At 50.2% G+C, this 20,189-nt stretch overlaps 1 protein-coding gene and 1 long non-coding RNA gene across 8 annotated transcripts in view; both read left to right on the forward strand.

Annotated features, from left to right (window-relative positions):
- The window catches only part of LOC115189011 (centrosomal protein of 192 kDa), a 60,022-nt gene that overhangs the window by 29,225 nt on the left and 10,608 nt on the right, over positions 1 to 20,189 (forward strand). For all 7 annotated transcript variants that reach the window (XM_029747833.1, XM_029747840.1, XM_029747834.1 and 4 more), the window contains 12 exons: positions 2,119 to 2,259; positions 2,462 to 2,525; positions 3,346 to 3,485; positions 3,671 to 3,763; positions 5,655 to 5,773; positions 6,234 to 6,437; positions 7,615 to 7,705; positions 9,283 to 9,462; positions 12,196 to 12,456; positions 14,650 to 14,771; positions 15,128 to 15,237; positions 17,327 to 17,492. In XM_029747833.1, the coding sequence (XP_029603693.1) occupies positions 2,119 to 2,259; positions 2,462 to 2,525; positions 3,346 to 3,485; positions 3,671 to 3,763; positions 5,655 to 5,773; positions 6,234 to 6,437; positions 7,615 to 7,705; positions 9,283 to 9,462; positions 12,196 to 12,456; positions 14,650 to 14,771; positions 15,128 to 15,237; positions 17,327 to 17,492 (1,691 nt within the window). The remainder of the gene's footprint in view (positions 1 to 2,118; positions 2,260 to 2,461; positions 2,526 to 3,345; positions 3,486 to 3,670; positions 3,764 to 5,654; positions 5,774 to 6,233; positions 6,438 to 7,614; positions 7,706 to 9,282; positions 9,463 to 12,195; positions 12,457 to 14,649; positions 14,772 to 15,127; positions 15,238 to 17,326; positions 17,493 to 20,189) is intronic.
- LOC115189013 (uncharacterized) lies at positions 17,514 to 18,465 on the forward strand. Its single transcript, XR_003876657.1, has 2 exons — positions 17,514 to 17,974; positions 18,018 to 18,465. It is a non-coding gene; the product is annotated as an uncharacterized LOC115189013 (long non-coding RNA).

Consider the following 20,189-nt stretch of genomic DNA (forward strand, 5'->3'; position numbering starts at 1 on the left):
CCTCATTTTCAACAGCCATGGCCCTCGATGTCCCCTCGCGTGGCCGTCCGTAATGCTACCTAAAAAAAAATGTTTTTCCCTTTCAGCCGAAGTGGCCGTTGTTCCCTTTGGCTGAGTATAATAATTATAATTCCCAGCTGCCAATCGCCGCGCTCTGAAGCGCCTCACTCACACGGCTCTGTCAGTTATCGCCGTTCTTATTACCGTAATTTCCGGACTATTGAGCGCACCTGAATATAAGCCGCACCCACTGAATTAAAAAAAAAAATATATATTATTTTGAACATAAATAAGCCGCACATGTCTATAAGCCGCAGGTGCCTACCGGTACATTGAAACAAATGAACTTTACACAGGCTTTAACGAAACACGGCTTGTAACAAAAAAATTGTAAGCGGGAAAAATCCATATATTAGCCGCGTCATTGTTTAAGCCGCGAGGTTCAAAATGTGGGAAAAAAGTTGCGGCTTATAGTCCGGAATTTACGGTAGTCAATGTTGGTCATGTGATCAGGTCCTGCACTTCGCCCGACGCGCCACAGGAGTCGCTAGAGCGCGATGAGACAAGGACATCCCTGCCGGCCAAACCCTCCCCTAACCCGGACGGTGCTGTGCTAATTGTGTGCCGCCGCCCCGTGGGTTTCCTGGCCGCAGCCAGCTGCGACAGAGCCTGGACTCTAACCCAGAATCTCTAGTGGTACTTGCCTTCGACCACTGGACCACTCGGGAAGGCCCTGATCAGGTCCTTCTGACTTGTCATCTCAGCACCGAAGGAGGCTACAAGTGAAGACGGACTCATCGGGGTTGCAGCGGCGCCCGTCCTTATGGAATCCCGAGGCACCACATTTTAACTTTTCCTCAGCCAACCAGATGAGTCGGCCTAACGGACAGGAACTAGCTCATGTCAATCTGCTGCAGCCTATAGTCCAACAGTTCACCTATTCTATTGGCTAGCTTGTCCTTCTGTGCATCAAACCTTATTTTAAAAATCAACAATGAGGCTGATGCAACAGATCAGAACGTTTAGCTTAAAATGTTGATCAACTATTAGTGTCTTTCTTCATATTATAAACGCAGCAATGCTCACAAGGCTATATGCAATTAGCTGGAAAACACTCTTCTCTAAAACGCACTGGAAATGGGAGCGGCTTCATATGACAGAAATGAAAATATCTCTAAGAAATGTAGAAACATCTTAGGAAGCAACAACTATGTATGGAAAATAAATTGTATGAAATGTATGCAATTCACTACTGTAAGTCGCTCTGGATAAGAGCGTCTGCTAAATGACTAAAATGTAAATGTAACTAGCATTGGTTGTTAATATGACTTAGGATTGTGTCTTTGGTTGCTGGACAATGAACGTTGAGAACATGAGAGAAATACTGGTTTCAATGGCATCTGAGGAAGTGTTTTTATGAAAGAATCCTCTACATTCCAATGGAGAACATGGTGAGACGTGCCTCGTCAAATGACAAAAAAACCTCCAGGTTTTAAACAATTACGTTCATGGTTAAGTAGTTTAAAAATGTTGACTGCCTCTGCTTAGATTGCAAGGTGGGTGATGTTGAAGTATACAACAGACGCTGGCTTTTCTCTCGTGTCGGAAGGACGACGACAGATGCTGGCCTTTCTCTCATGTCGGAAGGACGAGTGACTCCAGTATGACATAATCAAGCATTTCGATTGGCCAGGCTGCCGCCCGGGGCTCGGTAGGCCAGGCTGCCGCCCGGGGCTCGATAGGCCAGGCTGCCGCCCGGGGCTCGATAGGCCAGGCTGTCACCTACACTTTGAACATTCATTATCTTTACACATTTACATACACCTATGTTTTAACGGAAGAACTAGTGTTTTTTTCGGATTTTCAAATCAATTTAATTGGCTATTTTGGTTAATGGCGTCGGTGCCCCGGGCAGATGGCGTCGGTGGCCCGGGCAGATGGCGTCGGTGCCCCGGGCAGATTGGGCACCTCCAAATGGCCTTGCCCTTTTTAAATCCTGAAATTCCAGGCTTGATGTCATCTTTCTGTTACTTCAAAAGCACTTAGATTTTTGTTAAAATATTAGGTTTATACGAGCACACGTTGATAGATATTGTCTCTGTGACGTCGTGTTTCTAGAACGCCACGGCCTGGCGCTGCTTCACTTTCTCCAAGAGTCCCGTTGCCATGACAGCTGAGGGCTTGCTGCAGGCGGGGACTCTGACCTCACTGGCCGCTCCGTCCGTCATGAACCACGTGATGCACGCCAGCTACGGAGAGGTGAGTGAACCTGGACTGACCAGGTAGTATCCAGGTAAACCTGGACTGACCAGGTAGTATCCAGGTAAACCTGGACTGACCAGGTAGTATCCAGGTAAACCTGGACTGACCAGGTAGTATCCAGTGACTTGTGACTTCAATAGTTGAGTTGTTTTGAGGGATGTTTTTGGAATATTGTTTCTGTTTTTGTGTTGTCTTTCAGAATCCAGAGAGCTTCATGGTTTGGGTTCACTTCCACGCTCCACAGAAGTACCAGTCCTGTTCAGGTATGGCCCCAGTCCTGTTCGGGTTATGGGCCCCCTGTCCTGTTCGGGTTATGGGCCCCCTGTCCTGTTGGGGTTATGGGCCCCCTGTCCTGTTGGGGTTATGGGCCCCCTGTCCTGTTGGGGTTATGGGCCCCCGTCCTGTTCGGGTTATGGGCCCCCTGTCCTGTTGGGGTTATGGGCCCCCTGTCCTGTTGGGGTTATGGGCCCCCTGTCCTGTTGGGGTTATGGGCCCCCTGTCCTGTTGGGGTTATGGGCCCCCTGTCCTGTTGGGGTTATGGGCCCCCTGTCCTGTTGGGGTTATGGGCCCCCTGTCCTGTTGGGGTTATGGGCCCCCTGTCCTGTTGGGGTTATGGGCCCCCTGTCCTGTTGGGGTTATGGGCCCCCTGTCCTGTTCGGGTTATGGGCCCCCTGTCCTGTTGGGGTTATGGGCCCCCTGTCCTGTTGGGGTTATGGGCCCCCTGTCCTGTTGGGGTTATGGGCCCCCTGTCCTGTTGGGGTTATGGGCCCCCTGTCCTGTTGGGGTTATGGGCCCCCTGTTCGGGTACTGTTTCTCATGTCTGATGTCATACAGGTGGTCTAGGTCCAGCTGATGTCATACAGGTGATCTAGGTCCAGTGATGTCATACAGGTGGTCTAGGTCCAGCTGATGAGTACAGTGATGTCATACAGGTGGTCTAGGTCCAGTGATGTCATACAGGTGACCTAGGTCCAGTTGATGAGTACAGTGATGTCATACAGGTGCTCTAGGTCCAGCGGATGAGTACAGTGATGTCATACAGGTGACCTAGGTCCAGCTGATGAGTACAGTGATGTCATACAGGTGCTCTAGGTCCAGCGGATGAGTACAGTGCGAGGGTGGACATCGAGGTGGACTGTCCGGGCCCCAGTCATGTGATCAGGAGCGTCCCTCTCAGAGCCAGGTCCGGAACGGCCAGAGTACACGCCCCTAAAGACCTCCAGGTAGGAACTGACCCGTGGTGCTGCTGACGTGAGACCAGTCTTTACGTTCCCGGGTTTAACTGGGAAACCAGTGTTTCTATTGCCTTTTCTAACACATTCCATATTACAGTTGGGGTTGACCTTCTGTGATAGGTTGATCTTTCTAATTCTTTCCTCATATATCATTTTTTTGGGGGGGGGGGCAGACTGTTAACCTCTCGGCAGCGATTGGTCAGTCCAGCAAGCAGACTCTGCCTCTGAAGAACGCAGGCAACATTGATGTTCAGCTGAAACTCAAGGTATTCTGTCCCTTTTACTTCCCTGTTTGATCTGTGTTTATAATAAGCCTGGGGGATGTGTTGGCATTGTGTTTATAATAAGCCTGGGGGATGTGTTGGCATTGTGTTTATAATAAGCCTGGGGGATGTGTTGGCATTGTGGTTTAATAAGCCTGGGGGATGTGGTGGCATTGTGTTTATAATACGCCTGGGGGATGTGTTGGCATTGTGTTATAATAAGCCTGGGGATGTGTTGGCATTGTGTTTTAATAAGCCTGGGGGATGTGTTGGCATTGTGGTCTGAATAAGCCTGGGGGATGTGGTGGCATTGTGTTTTAATAAGCCTGGGGGATGTGTTGGCATTGGGTTTATAATAAGCCTGGGGATGTGTTGGCATTGTGTTTTAATAAGCCTGGGGGATGTGTTGGCATTGGGTTTATAATAAGCCTGGGGGATGTGTTGGCATTGTGTTTATAATAAGCCTGGGGGATGTGTTGGCATTGTGTTTATAATAAGCCTGGGGATGTGTTGGCATTGTGTTTATAATAAGCCTGGGGGATGTGGTGGCATTGTGTTTTAATAAGCCTGGGGGATGTGTTGGCATTGTGTTTATAATAAGCCTGGGGGATGTGTTGGCATTGTGTTTATAATAAGCCTGGGGGATGTGGTGGCATTGTGGTTTATTAAGCCTGGGGGATGTGGTGGCATTGTGTTTATAATAAGCCTGCGGGATGTGGTGGCATTGTGGTTTAATAAGCCTGGGGGATGTGGTGACATTGTGGTTTAATAAGCCTGGGGGATGTGTTGGCATTGTGTTTTAATAAGCCTGGGGGATGTGTTGGCATTGTGGTTTAATAAGCCTGGGGGATGTGTTGGCATTGTGGTTTAATAAGCCTGGGGGATGTGTTGGCATTGTGGTTGAATAAGCCTGGGGATGTGTTGGCATTGTGTTTATAATAAGCCTGGGGGATGTGGTGGCATTGTGGTTTAATAATCCTGGGGGATGTGGTGGCATTGTGGTTTAATAAGCCTGGGGGATGTGTTGGCATTGTGGTTTAATAAGCCTGGGGGATGTGTTGGCATTGGGTTTATAATAAGCCTGGGGGATGTGTTGGCATTGGGTTTATAATAAGCCTGGGGGATGTGTTGGCATTGGGTTTATAATAAGCCTGGGGGATGTGTTGGCATTGTGTTTTAATAAGCCTGGGGGATGTGTTGGCATTGTGTTTATAATAAGCCTGGGGGATGTGTTGGCATTGTGTTTATAATAAGCCTGGGGGATGTGTTGGCATTGTGTTTATAATAAGCCTGGGGGATGTGTTGGCATTGTGTTTATAATAAGCCTGGGGGATGTGTTGGCATTGTGTTTATAATAAGCCTGGGGATGTGTTGGCATTGTGTTTATAATAAGCCTGGGGGATGTGTTGGCATTGTGTTTATAATAAGCCTGGGGGATGTGTTGGCATTGTGTTTATAATAAGCCTGGGGGATGTGTTGGCATTGTGTTTATAATAAGCCTGGGGATGTGTTGGCATTGTGTTTGATATGACCTCCTGGGTGGTGTTGATATGACCTCCTGGGTGGTGCTGGGTGGTGTTGATATGGCCTGCTGGGTGGTGCTGGGTGGTGTTGATATGGCCTCCTGGGTGGTGCTGGGTGGTGTTGATATGGCCTCCTGGGTGGTGCTGGGTGGTGTTGATATGGCCTCCTGGGTGGTGTTGATATGGCCTCTGGGTGGTGTTGATATGACCTCCTGGGTGGTGTTGATATGGCCTGCTGGGTGGTGTTGATATGGCCTGCTGGGTGGTGTTGATATGGCCTCATGGGTGGTGTTGATATGACCTCATGGGTGGTGTTGATATGGCCTCCTGGGTGGTGTTGATATGGCCTCCTGGGTGGTTCTCGTCTTCAGAACAGCGGTGGTGATGACTGTTTCTCTGTGAGTCCTGATGAGCTGTGTCTGCGTGCTGGGGAGGAGCAAGGCATTGTGGTCTCGTTCACCTCTCAGGGCGGCAGGAAGAACCGAGAGAGGTACTTTTCATTTATTTTATGTATTTAAAATGTACACACTTCTGTGTTCTGACCATCTGGCCTTGTAGAAAGCCTTCTACATTACTCAGTGTTCTGACCATCGGGCCTTGTAGAAAGCCTTCTACATTACTCAGTGTTCTGACCATCGGGCCTTGTAGAAAGCCTTCTACATTACTCAGTGTTCTGACCATCGGGCCTTGTAGAAAGCCTTCTACATTACTCAGTGTTCTGACCATCTGGCCTTGTAGAAAGCCTTCTACATTACTCAGTGTTCTGACCGTCTGGCCTTGTATAAAGCCTTCTACATTACTCGCAGTTGTACTTCAGAGTGTAATCGATCGGATGCTCTTGGATTCTTGTACCGGCAGCTCAGACTTTTCCCTGTGTTGTCGTTCTGTGTCCTTTGTGTTTTCATGCTACTTCCTGTTCTGAGGTTTTTTCCTGTGCTTGTCCCCTCCAGTGTTCTGACCATCCTGGTGCTGCCGTCTGGTCCCCAGTACGAGGTGGTGCTGAAGGGACAGGTGGTGCCAGAGGAGAGGGGTAACCCTGCTGCCGTACCTGGTCCTGCCTCTGCCCTGGGCTTGCTGCCTCCCAGTGAGGTACCCCCCATCCTCTCAAACAAGCAGTTCGTGGCCTGGGGAGGGGTCACGCTGGGCAGGGCTGTGTAAGGAACATTTTCTAGACTCTTCCGTGTTAGTCATAATGATTCATCCGTATGTAGTTGCTACCGAGTGGCGCAGCGGTCGAAGGCACTTCAATCTCACTGCAAGAGGCGTCACTACAGACCCTGGTTCGACTCCGGGCTGTATCATATCCGGCCGTGATTGGGAGTCCCATAGGGCGGCGCACAATTTGGCCCAGCGTTGTCCGGGTTTGGCCGTAATTGTAAATAAGAATTTGTTCTGAACTGTCTTGCCTGGTTAAATATGCGTTTTTTTAAATCATGTGTTATGAACATGGATAGAAAGCTGTTGAAGAGGTTGATTGTTGTAGCTGTGGACGTGGTGTTGGGCGTGGTGTTGGGCGTGGTGTTGGGCGTGGTGTTGGGCGTGTTGTTGGACGTGTTGTTGGACGTGTTGTTGGACGTGGTGTTGGACGTGGTGTTGGACGTGGTGTTGGACGTGGTGTTGGACGTGGTGTTGGACGTGGTGTTGGACGTGGTGTGGACTGGTTGGACGTGGTGTTGGGCGTGGTGTTGGACGTGGTGTTGGACGTGGTGTTGGGCGTGGTGTTGGGCGTGGTGTTGGGCGTGGTGTTGGGCGTGGTGTTGGGCGCTGTGGACGTGTTGTAGCGGTGGACGTGTTGTAGCGGTGGACGTGTTGTAGCGGTGGACGTGTTGTAGCGGTGGACGTGTTGTAGCGGTGGACGTGTTGTAGCGGTGGACGTGTTGTAGCGGTGGACGTGTTGTAGCGGTGGACGTGTTGTAGGTGTTGTAGCGGTGGGCGTGGTGTAGCGGTGGATGTGGTGTAGCGGTGGATGTGGTGTAGCGGTGGGCGTGTTGTAGCGGTGGACGTGGTGTAGCGGTGGACGTGTTGTAGCCGTGGAGGTGTTGTAGCCGTGGAGGTGTTGTAGCGGTGGGCGTGGTGTAGCGGTGGACGTGGTGTAGCGGTGGACGTGTTGTAGCGGTGGACGTGTTGTGGACGTGTTGTAGCCGTGGAGGTGTTGTAGCCGTGGAGGTGTTGTAGCGGTGGACGTGGTGTAGCGGTGGACGTGGTGTAGCGGTGGACGTGGTGTAGCGGTGGACGTGTTGTAGCGGTGGACGTGTTGTAGCGGTGGACGTGTTGTAGCGGTGGACGTGGTGTAGCTGGTGTAGCTCTGAATGTCCTCCTCTACCTGTACAGACAACAGAAGCTGGTTCTTCGTAACAACTCCCCCAACACAACACACCACCTGCGTCTGCTGATCAGAGGACAAGATCACAGCTGTTTCCAGGTAACAACCAAAACTCCTCAACCTGGCCAGCTACTCTAGACTGCTCCTCAACCTGTCCATCTACTCTAGACTGCTCTTTAACCTGTCCAGCTACTCTAGACTGCTCTTTAACCTGGCCAGCTACTCAAGACTGCTCCTCAACCTGTCCAGCTACTCTAGACTGCTCCTCAACCTGGCCAGCTACTCTAGACTGCTCCTCAACCTGGCCAGCTACTCTAGACTGCTCCTCAACCTGGCCAGCTACTCTTCAGAGATCAATCACAACATCTCTGTCAGACTGCTCTTTAACCTGTCCAGCTACTCTTCAGAGATCAATCACAAAATCTCTGTCAGACTGCTTCTTAACCTGTCCAGCTGCTCTAGACTGCTCTTTAACCTGTCCAGCTACTCTAGACTGCTCTTTAACCTGTCCAGCTACTCTAGACTGCTCCTCAACCTGTCCAGCTACTCTAGACTGCTCTTTAACATGTCCAGCTACTCTTCAGATATCAATCACAATTTATTATTACAGTCATGTCTCTGGACAAGGACTGATATGCACCAGTGGTTTATTATTACAGTAATGTCTCATTAACTCCTGGCTCCCCTTGTCTCTCTCCCTCTCTCTCCTGTCTCTCTGTGGTCTCTCCCTCTCTCTCCTCTCTCTCTGTGGTCTCTCCCTCTCTCTCTGTGGTCTCTCCCTCTCTCTCTGTGGTCTCTCCCTCTCTCTCTGTGGTCTCTCCCTCTCTCTCTGTGGTCTCTCCCTCTCTCTCTGTGGTCTCTCCCTCTCTCTCTGTGGTCTCTCCCTCTCTCTCTGTGGTCTCTCCCTCTCTCTCTGTGGTCTCTCCCTCTCTCCTGTCTCTCTGTGGTCTCTCCCTCTCTCTCCTGTCTCTCTGTGGTCTCTCCCTCTCTCTCCTGTCTCTCTGTGGTCTCTCCCTCTCTCTCCTGTCTCTCTGTGGTCTCTCCCTCTCTCTCCTGTCTCTCTGTGGTCTCTCCCTCTCTCTCCTGTCTCTCTGTGGTCTCTCCCTCTCTCTCCTGTCTCTCTGTGGTCTCTCCCTCTCTCTCCTGTCTCTCTGTGGTCTCTCCCTCTCTCTGTGGTCTCTCCCTCTCTCTGTGGTCTCTCCCTCTCTCTGTGGTCTCTCCCTCTCTCTGTGGTCTCTCCTGTCTCTCTGTGGTCTCTCCCTCTCTCTGTGGTCTCTCCCTCTCTCTGTGGTCTCTCCCTCTCTCTGTGGTCTCTCCCTCTCTCTGTGGTCTCTCCCTCCTGTCTCTCTGTGGTCTCTTCCTCCTGTCTCTCTGTGGTCTCTTCCTCCTGTCTCTCTGTGGTCTCTTCCTCCTGTCTCTCTGTGGTCTCTTCCTCCTGTCTCTCTGTGGTCTCTCCTGTCTCTCTCCTGTCTCTGTGGTCTCTCTCTCCTGTCTCTCTGTGGTCTCTCTCTCTCCTGTCTCTCTGTGGTCTCTCTCTCCTGTCTCTCTGTGGTCTCTCTGTGGTCTGTCTCTCTGTGGTCTGTCTCTCTGTGGTCTGTCTCTCGCTCTCTCCCCTTGTCTCTCCCCTTGTCTCTCCCTCTCGCTCTCTCCTGTCTATCTATTAATGTAATTAATAGCTCCAGAGTAGCTTTGGACAGGAGGAGAGGTTGACCCGACACAGAGAGCTGTCCATCCGGCCCAGGGAGGATGTTGTTGTCCACCTGCTGTTTGCCCCGACCCGGGTGGCCTGCGCCCTGTCCAAGCTGGAGATCAAACAGTCTGGAGTACGACCCTCACAGCCTGGCATCAAGTTCACTGTGAGGCCCTCTTCCCTAACCGTCCTGGTTCACTGTGAGACCCTCTTCCCTAACCGTCCTGGTTCACTGTGAGGCCCTAACCGTCCTGGTTCACTGTGAGGCCCTAACCGTCCTGGTTCACTGTGAGGCCCTCTCTACCCTAACCGTTCTGGTTCACTGTGAGACCCTCTTCCCTAACCGTCCTGGTTCACTGTGAGGCCCTAACCGTCCTGGTTCACTGTGAGACCCTCTACCCTAACCGTCCTGGTTCACTGTGAGGCCCTAACCGTCCTGGTTCACTGTGAGGCCCTAACCGTCCTGGTTCACTGTGAGGCCCTAACCGTCCTGGTTCACTGTGAGGCCCTCTTCCCTAACCGTCCTGGTTCACTGTGAGGCCCTAACCGTCCTGGTTCACTGTGAGGCCCTAACCGTCCTGGTTCACTGTGAGGCCCTAACCGTCCTGGTTCACTGTGAGGCCCTAACCGTCCTGGTTCACTGTGAGGCCCTCTCTACCCTAACCGTCCTGGTTCACTGTGGCCCTCTCTACCCTAACCGTCCTGGTTCACTGTGAGGCCCTAACCGTCCTGGTTCACTGTGAGGCCCTCTCTACTCTACCCTAACCGTCCTGGTTCACTGTGAGACCCTCTTCCCTAACCGTCCTGGTTCACTGTGAGGCCCTAACCGTCCTGGTTCACTGTGAGACCCTCTACCCTAACCGTCCTGGTTCACTGTGAGGCCCTAACCGTCCTGGTTCACTGTGAGGCCCTCTTCCCTAACCGTCCTGGTTCACTGTGAGGCCCTAACCGTCCTGGTTCACTGTGAGGCCCTAACCGTCCTGGTTCACTGTGAGGCCCTAACCGTCCTGGTTCACTGTGAGGCCCTAACCGTCCTGGTTCACTGTGAGGCCCTAACCGTCCTGGTTCACTGTGAGGCCCTCTCTACCCTAACCGTCCTGGTTCACTGTGGCCCTCTCTACCCTAACCGTCCTGGTTCACTGTGAGGCCCTAACCGTCCTGGTTCACTGTGAGGCCCTCTCTACTCTACCCTAACCGTCCTGGTTCACTGTGAGACCCTCTTCCCTAACCGTCCTGGTTCACTGTGAGGCCCTAACCGTCCTGGTTCACTGTGAGACCCTCTACCCTAACCGTCCTGGTTCACTGTGAGGCCCTAACCGTCCTGGTTCACTGTGAGGCCCTAACCGTCCTGGTTCACTGTGAGGCCCTCTTCCCTAACCGTCCTGGTTCACTGTGAGGCCCTCTACCCTAACCGTCCTGGTTCACTGTGAGGCCCTAACCGTCCTGGTTCACTGTGAGGCCCTAACCGTCCTGGTTCACTGTGAGGCCCTCTTCCCTAACCGTCCTGGTTCACTGTGAGGCCCTCTACCCTAACCGTCCTGGTTCACTGTGAGGCCCTAACCGTCCTGATTCACTGTGAGGCCCTAACCGTCCTGGTTCACTGTGAGGCCCTCTTCCCTAACCGTCCTGGTTCACTGTGAGGCCCTAACCGTCCTGGTTCACTGTGAGGCCCTAACCGTCCTGGTTCACTGTGAGGCCCTAACCGTCCTGGTTCACTGTGAGGCCCTCTCTACCCTAACCGTCCTGGTTCACTGTGGCCCTCTCTACCCTAACCGTCCTGGTTCACTGTGAGGCCCTAACCGTCCTGGTTCACTGTGAGGCCCTCTCTACTCTACCCTAACCGTCCTGGTTCACTGTGAGGCCCTAACCGTCCTGGTTCACTGTGAGGCCTTCTCTACCCTACCCTAACCGTCCTGGTTCACTGAGGCCCTAACCGTCCTGGTTCACTGAGGCCCTAACCGTCCTGGTTCACTGAGGCCCTAACCGTCCTGGTTCACTGAGGCCCTAACCGTCCTGGTTCACTGAGGCCCTAACCGTCCTGGTTCACTGAGGCCCTAACCGTCCTGGTTCACTGAGGCCCTAACCGTCCTGGTTCACTGAGGCCCTAACCGTCCTGGTTCACTGAGGCCCTAACCGTCCTGGTTCACTGAGGCCCTAACCGTCCTGGTTCACTGAGGCCCTAACCGTCCTGGTTCACTGAGGCCCTAACCGTCCTGGTTCACTGAGGCCCTAACCGTCCTGGTTCACTGAGGCCCTAACCGTCCTGGTTCACTGAGGCCCTAACCGTCCTGGTTCACTGTGAGGCCCTAACCGTCCTGGTTCACTGTGGCCCTAACCGTCCTGGTTCACTGTGAGGCCCTCTCTACCCTAACCGTCCTGGTTCACTGTGAGGCCCTCTCTACCCTAACCGTCCTGGTTCACTGGGAGGCCCTCTCTACCCTAACCGTCCTGGTTCACTGGGAGGCCCTCTCTACCCTAACCGTCCTGGTGCACTGTGAGGCCCTCTCTACCCTAACCGTCCTGGTTCACTGTGAGGCCCTCTCTACCCTAACCGTCCTGGTTCACTGTGAGGCCCTAACCGTCCGGGTTCACTGTGAGGCCCTAACCGTCCGGGTTCACTGTGAGGCCCTAACCGTCCGGGTTCACTGTGAGGCCCTAACCGTCCTGGTTCACTGTGAGGACCTAACCGTCCGGGTTCACTGTGGCCCTCTCTACCCTAACCGTCCTGGTTCACTGTGAGGCCCTCTCTACCCTAACCGTCCTGCAGACCAATGTTTCTTCATCCTGGGCTGTAGTTGTTGCCCCGGGGCCGTAGTTGTTGCCCCACATCTTAATAAAGGGAAATATACTCTCTACCCTCTCTCTCTCTCTCTCTCTCTCTCTCTCTCTCTCTCCCCAGATCCCCCTATCAGGCTACGGAGGGACCAGTAACATTATTCTGGAAGACCACAGGAAGCGCTCAGACGGCTACGTGGCTATGCTAATGGGTGTGGCAGCAGGCCACGTCTCCAAGCTGTGTGTGTGTGTGAGAAACACTGGGTCCAGGGCTGCCTTCATTAAGGCTGTTCCCTACTCTGACCTACACACACGCTCTGTCATGGACTCCTCTGGCATCAGCCTCTCTCCGTCTCAGTTCGTCCTGAAGGAGAGGACACAGGAGGTAGGTCACATGACTTGTTTCTGCATGCGGTCAGAAAGGAGCTTCTGGTTTGAACTGGACTCCCTGTCAGAGACCTGACTAACACCTGGACTGGACTACCTGACTGACACCTGGACTGGACTACCTGACTAACACCTGGACTGGACTACCTGACTAACGCCTGAACTGGACTACCTGACTAACGCCTGGACTGGACTACCTGACTAACGCCTGGACTGGACTACCTGACTAACGCCTGGACTGGACTACCTGACTAACGCCTGGACTGGACTACCTGACTAACGCCTGGACTGGACTACCTGACTAACGCCTGGACTGGACTACCTGACTAACGCCCGGACTGGACTACCTGACTAACGCCCGGACTGGACTACCTGACTAACGCCCGGACTGGACTACCTGACTAACGCCCGGACTGGACTACCTGACTAACGCCCGGACTGGACTACCTGACTAACGCCCGGACTGGACTACCTGACTAACGCCCGGACTGGACTACCTGACTAACGCCCGGACTGGACTACCTGACTAACGCCCGGACTGGACTACCTGACTAACGCCCGGACTGGACTACCTGACTAACGCCCGGACTGGACTACCTGACTAACGCCCGGACTGGACTACCTGACTAACGCCCGGACTGGACTACCTGACTAACGCCCGGACTGGACTACCTGACTAACGCCCGGACTGGACTACCTGACTAACGCCCGGACTGGACTACCTGACTAACGCCCGGACTGGACTACCTGACTAACGCCCGGACTGGACTACCTGACTAACGCCCGGACTGGACTACCTGACTAACGCCCGGACTGGACTACCTGACTAACGCCCGGACTGGACTACCTGACTAACGCCCGGACTGGACTACCTGACTAACGCCCGGACTGGACTACCTGACTAACGCCCGGACTGGACTACCTGACTAACGCCCGGACTGGACTACCTGACTAACGCCCGGACTGGACTACCTGACTAACGCCCGGACTGGACTACCTGACTAACGCCCGGACTGGACTACCTGACTAACGCCCGGACTGGACTACCTGACTAACGCCCGGACTGGACTACCTGACTAACGCCCGGACTGGACTACCTGACTAACGCCCGGACTGGACTACCTGACTAACGCCCGGACTGGACTACCTGACTAACGCCCGGACTGGACTACCTGACTAACGCCCGGACTGGACTACCTGACTAACGCCCGGACTGGACTACCTGACTAACGCCCGGACTGGACTACCTGACTAACGCCCGGACTGGACTACCTGACTAACGCCCGGACTGGACTACCTGACTAACGCCCGGACTGGACTACCTGACTAACGCCCGGACTGGACTACCTGACTAACGCCCGGACTGGACTACCTGACTAACGCCCGGACTGGACTACCTGACTAACGCCCGGACTGGACTACCTGACTAACGCCCGGACTGGACTACCTGACTAACGCCCGGACTGGACTACCTGACTAACGCCCGGACTGGACTACCTGACTAACGCCCGGACTGGACTACCTGACTAACGCCCGGACTGGACTACCTGACTAACGCCCGGACTGGACTACCTGACTAACGCCCGGACTGGACTACCTGACTAAACGCCCGGACTGGACTACCTGACTAACGCCCGCCGGACTACCCTGGACTACCGGACTGACTACTAACGCCCCGGACTGGACTACCTGACAACGCCCGGACTGGACTACCTGACTAACGCCCGGGACTGGACTACCTGACTAACGCCCGGACTGGACATACCTGACTAACGCCCGGACTGGACTACCTGACTAACGCCCGGACTGGACTACCTGACTAACGCCCGGACTGGACTACCTGACTAACGCCCGGGACTGGACTACCTGACTAACGCCCGGGACTGGGACTACCTGACTAACGGCCCGGACTGGACTACCTGACTAACGCCCGGACTGGACTACCTGACTAACGCCCGGACTGGACTACCTGACTAACGCCCGGACTGGACTACCTGACTAACGCCCGGACTGGACTACCTGACTGGACAGATGGAGAGATGTTTTTAACATTAATAGCTGGTCTGAACTGGACTAATATATGTTGAACCAGGTGTTTTGTGGACTGGTAACCGTCCCTAGGCTGTACTGGAGTGTGACTCATACCTGCTAGTTAACCTGTGGGATTCTCTACCTGCTTCTCTTTCTCCAGGTGATCACGCTTCTGATGAAGGTGACCCAGAGAGAGCAGACTCTGTGTCTGTCTACTAATGCCGTCCTGGCCACAGTCTGTCTCTTCTGTGGAGACGAGGTCTCGAGACAACAGTTCAGGAGGTGAGGACATGTCCCTCTGTTTCTTACATGGGCTAATCTGTCATTAAAACCTGACTTTTTTTAAACAGCCATCTTGTGAAGTAATAGCATTTAAAAGAGGATTTGAAGAGGGTTGTTCTGTCAGACAGAACCGTTTGATCCACTACTGTCTGTTTCTGTTCTCCAGGTCCTCTAGTTTGATTTACAACACTGTAAGGAGACTCATTTTACCTCTCTCTCTATATCTCTCTCTCTATATCTCTCTCTCTGTCTCTCTCTCTCTGTCTCTCTCTCTCTGTCTCTCTCTCTCTGTCTCTCTCTCTCTGTCTCTCTCTCTCTGTCTCTCTCTCTCTGTCTCTCTCTCTCCTGTCCCCCAGGTTGCTGCTGTCGAATCCTGAGGCCGGCAGGAAGATCCTGTCAGAGAACAGTCTGCTGAAAGGGCTCAACTTCAACGAGAGATTCCTGGGGGAGGAGCAGGTCCTGGAGGGTAAAGGTCATGGGTCTTTCTAGAACAGGGGCGGGATAATGTCAACGTTGCCTTCGTTAGATAGTAGCTGGGAGCTTGCGGTGTCTGATACTTGGTAGATTTGTTAGTGATGTTTTGCGGTCAGGATTGTTTGGCGAGCTTTTCGTCGGTGGTCCGTGAGCTACTGGTAGATCAAGCTGTCTGAGACCCCTGTTCTATACACTAGAGTACCAGAGAGGATTTCTGGCTCTGGGCAACTCGTTACAGCTGTTAGGCCATTCATAATAACACACACACACACACACACACACACACACACACACAGTTGAAGTCGGAAGTTTACATACACTTAGGTTGGGGTTATTAAAACTCGTTTTTCAACCACTCCACAAATTTCTTGTTAACAAACTATAGTTTTAGCAAGTCAGTTAGGACATCTACTTTGTGCATGACACAAGTAATTTTTCCAACAATTGTTTCCAGACAGATTATTTCACTTATAATTCACTGTATTACAATTCCAGTGGGTCAGAAGTTTACATACACTAAGTTGACTGTGGCTTTAAACAGCTTGGAAAATTCCAGAAAATGATGTCATGGCTTTAGAAGCTTCTGATAGGCAAATTGACCTCATTTGAGTCAATTGGAGGTGTACCTGTGGATGTATTTCAAGGTCTACCTTCAAACTCAGTGCCTCTTTGCTTGACATCATGGGAAAATCAAAAGAAATCAGCCAAGACCTCAGAAAAAAATGGTAGACCTCCACAAGTCTGGTTCATCCTTGGGAGCAATTTCCAAACACCTGAAGGTACCAAGTTCATCTGTACAAACAATAGTACGCAAGTATAAACACCATGGGACCACGCAGCCGCCATACCGCTCAGGAAGGAGACGCGTTCTGTCTCCTAGAGGTGAACGTACTTTGGTGCGAAAAGTGCAAATCAGAACAACAGCAAAGGACCTTGTGAAGATGCTGGAGGAAACGGGTACAAAAGTATCTATATCCACAGTAAGTCGCTCTGGATAAGAGCGTCTGCTAAATGACTTAAATGTAAATGTAAAACGAGTCCTATATCAACATAACCTGGAAGCCACTGCTCCAAAACCGCCATTAAAAAAAGCCAGACTACGGTTTGCAACTGCAAATGGGGACAAAGATCGTACTTTTTGGAGAAATGTCCTCTGGTCTAATGAAACAAAAATAGAACTGTTTGGCAATAATGACCATCGTTATGTTTGGAGGAAAAAGGGGGATGCTTGCAAGCCGAAGAACACCATCCCAACCGTGAAGCACGGGGGTGGCAGCATCATGCTGTGGGGGTGCTTTGCTGCAAGAGGGACTGGTGCACTTCACAAAATAGATGGCATCATGAGGAACGAAAATTATGTGGATATATTGAAGCAACATATCAATACATCAGTCAGGAGTTAAAGCTTTGTCACATGTGTCTTCCAAATGGACAATGACCCCAAGCATACTTCCAAAGTTATGGCTTAAGGACAACAAAGTCAAGGTATTGGAGTGGCCATCACAAAGCCCTGACCTTAATCCTATAGAAGATTTGTGGACAGAACTGAAAAAGCGTGTGTGAGCAAGGAGGCCTACAAACCTGACTCAGTTACACCAGCTCTGTCAGGAGGAATGGGCCAAAATGCACCCAACTTAATGTGGGAAGCTTGTGGAAGGCTACCTGAACCATTTGACCCAAGTTAAGCAATTTAAAGGCAATGCTACTAAATACTAATTGAGTGTATGTAAACTTCTGACCCACTGGGAATGTGATGAAAGAAATAAAAGCTGAAATAAGTCATTCTCTCTACTATTATTCTGACATTTCACATTCTTAAAATAAAGTGGTGATCCTAACTGACCTAAGACAGGGAAATGTTTACTAGGATTAAATGTCAGGAATTGTGGAAAAACGTAGGTTAAATGTATTTGGCTGTGGTGTATGTAAACTTCCGACTTCAAGTGTGTGTGTGTATATATATTGTGTGTGTGTGTGTATATATATTGTGTGTGTGTGTGTGTGTGTGTGTGTATATATATTGTGTGTGTGTACTTGCCCCACTATGTTTATCTCATGATTTCCCATGCTGTTGTCTCCAGCCTACGACCTGCCCCAGAGCCCCAACCAGGCCCAGCTGTTCTATGGTAACCTGAGTAAGGTGGTGTTGTCAGTGCTGGGAAGCACAGAGACCTTGGACTCTGGAAGGAGTGGCCTCCATGTCCAGCCCTCCTTAGCTGTCACCAGGAGAGGTTCGGAGGCTGACAGGTACTGGGACTGACGGAGGGGAAATTATCATTCATTAGGAAAAAACATAATCAAATCAAATGTATTTATAAAGCCCTTCTTACATCAGCTGATATCTCAAAGTGCTTTACAGAAACCCAACCTAAAACCCCCAAAACAGCAAGCAGCTAACTAACTAGCATATAATCATATGAATGTTTTCCTGTAACACCTTATTTGGTTCCTAGAGTGTTTCTCTCTCTGCTTAGAACATACGGGCACTGTTTACACAGGCAGACCAATTCTGATCTTTTTCTGCCAATAATTGGGCACCCTGAGTAGATACAGTCAATGGCGGCTGTTTCCCCCAGACACGGATAAAGCCTCGTGAGTCTTAGACTAGAACATTTACTGAAAGGAGAATCTACATTGAAATGGCTTTTTAGTCCAGGACTACACTTCATCTGTGTCTGAGGAACTGGCCCCAAATCTGATCCTGGTCCTCCAAACACATTCTGTTTAAGGTATACTAACGGTATGATAAAGGGATAATTCTGTTAAATGAAGGTATACTAACGGTATGATAAAGGGATCATTCTGTTAAGGTATACTAACGGTATGATAAAGGGATAATTCTGTTAAATTAAGGTATACTAACGGTATGATAAAGGGATAATTCTGTTAAATTAAGGTATACTAACGGTATGATAAAGGGATCATTCTGTTAAGGTATACTAACGGTATGATAAAGGGATAATTCTGTTAAATTAAGGTATACTAACGGTATGATAAAGGGAAACTTTGGGATTTTGTCAATGAGGCCCTTTTATTTACTCCCCCAGAGTCAGATACCATTTTTATGTTTCATACAAGCGTTTTTGAAGGAATTCGCTTACTAGCGCAGTTGCTAACTAGCGCTTGCGCAACGACTGGAAGTCTATGGGTAGCATGGTAGCATGCTAGCAGATACCCATAGGCTTCCGGTCATTGCGCTAGTGCTAGTTAGCATTGGCTCCATACTGGACAGAGATTCATAAACATGTTATCCACCAGTTCACCTGACTGGGGAAGGTGATACTGGGCCTTCAGAAAGTATTCACACCCCTGGACTTTTTAACACATTTTGTTCTCTTCAAAACTATTTACACAACATACTCTAATGTCAAAGTGGAAGAAAAATTCAAACATTTTGTATAAAATTAATAAATTAAACACTATCTTGATTAGATAAGTGTTGAACCCCCCCTGAGTCAATACATGTTAGAATCACCTTTGGCTTTGATTACTGCTGTGAGTGTTTCTGGGTAAATCTAAGAGCGGTCCAACACCTGGATTGTGCAACATTTGCCCCGTTCTTCTTCTTCGTGTTCTGTCAAATTGGTTGTTGATCATTGCCGGACAACCATTTTCAGGTCATACCATAGATTTTAAAACAGAATTAGGTCAAAACTGTGAACTTGGCCACTCAGAATCATTCACTGTCTTCTTGGTAATCAACTCCAGTGTAGATTTGGCCTTGTGTTTTAGGTTATTGTCCTGCTGAAAGGTGAATTAATCTCCCAGTGTAGATGTGGCCTTGTGTTTTAGGTTATTGTCCTGCTGAAAGGTGAATTCATCTCCCAGTGTAGATTTGGCCTTGTGTTTTAGGTTATTGTCCTGCTGAAAGGTGAATTCATCTCCCAGTGTCTGGTGGAAAGCAGACTGAACCAGGGTTTCCTCCAGGATTTTGCCTGTGCTTAGCTCCATTCCATTTCTTTTTATCCTGAAGAACTCCCCAGTCCTTAACTATGACAAGCATACCCATAACATGATGCAGCCACCATGATGCTTAAAAATATGAAGTGGTACTCAGTGTTGTGTTGAATTTGCCCCAAACAACACTTTGTATTCAGGACAAAGTTAATTGCTTTGCCACATTTTTTTTTGCAATTTTACTTTAGTGCCTTGTTGCAAACAGGATGCATGTATTGCAACTACCTTTTCACACGGTCAATTAGGTTTCTATTGTGGAGTAACTACAATGTTGTTGATCCATCCTCAGTTATCTCCTATCACAGCCATTAAACTCTGTTTTAAAGTCACCATTGGCCTCATGGTGAAATCCCTGAGCGGTTTCCTTCCTCTCCGGCAACTGAGTTAGGAAGGGACGCCTGTATCTTTGTAGTGACTGGGTGTATTGATACACCATCCAAAGTGTAATTAATAACTTCACCATGCTCAAAGGGGATATTCAATGTCTGTTTTTTTAATGTTAACCCATCTACCAAGAGGTGCCCTTCTTTGCGAGGCATTGGAAAACCTCCCTGGTCTTTGTGGTTGAATCTGTGTTTGAAATTCACTGCTCGACTGAGGGACCTTTACAAATAGTTTTATGTGTGGTTTGCAGAGATGAGGTAGTCATTCATAAATCATGTTAAACTCTATTATTGAACACAGTGAGTCCGTCTCACTTATTATGTGACTTGTTGAGCACATTTTTACTCGTGAACTGATTTAGGCTCCTTTCCATAACAAAGGGATTGAATACCTATTGACTCGAGACATTTCAGCTTTTTTATTTTTTATTAATTTGTAAAAATGTCTAAACATCAATCCTCTTTGACATTATGGGGTGTTGTCTGAAGGCCAGTGACACAAATCTAAATTTTGTAAATATTAAAATCGGGCTGTAAGGCCCTGTAAATGGCTTTATTGACAAAATCCCAAAGTATCCCTTTAATGGTTATATAATGTTGTAGT

This window comes from Salmo trutta, unplaced genomic scaffold, assembly GCF_901001165.1.
Source record: "Salmo trutta unplaced genomic scaffold, fSalTru1.1, whole genome shotgun sequence".
Classification (NCBI taxonomy): domain Eukaryota; kingdom Metazoa; phylum Chordata; class Actinopteri; order Salmoniformes; family Salmonidae; genus Salmo; species Salmo trutta.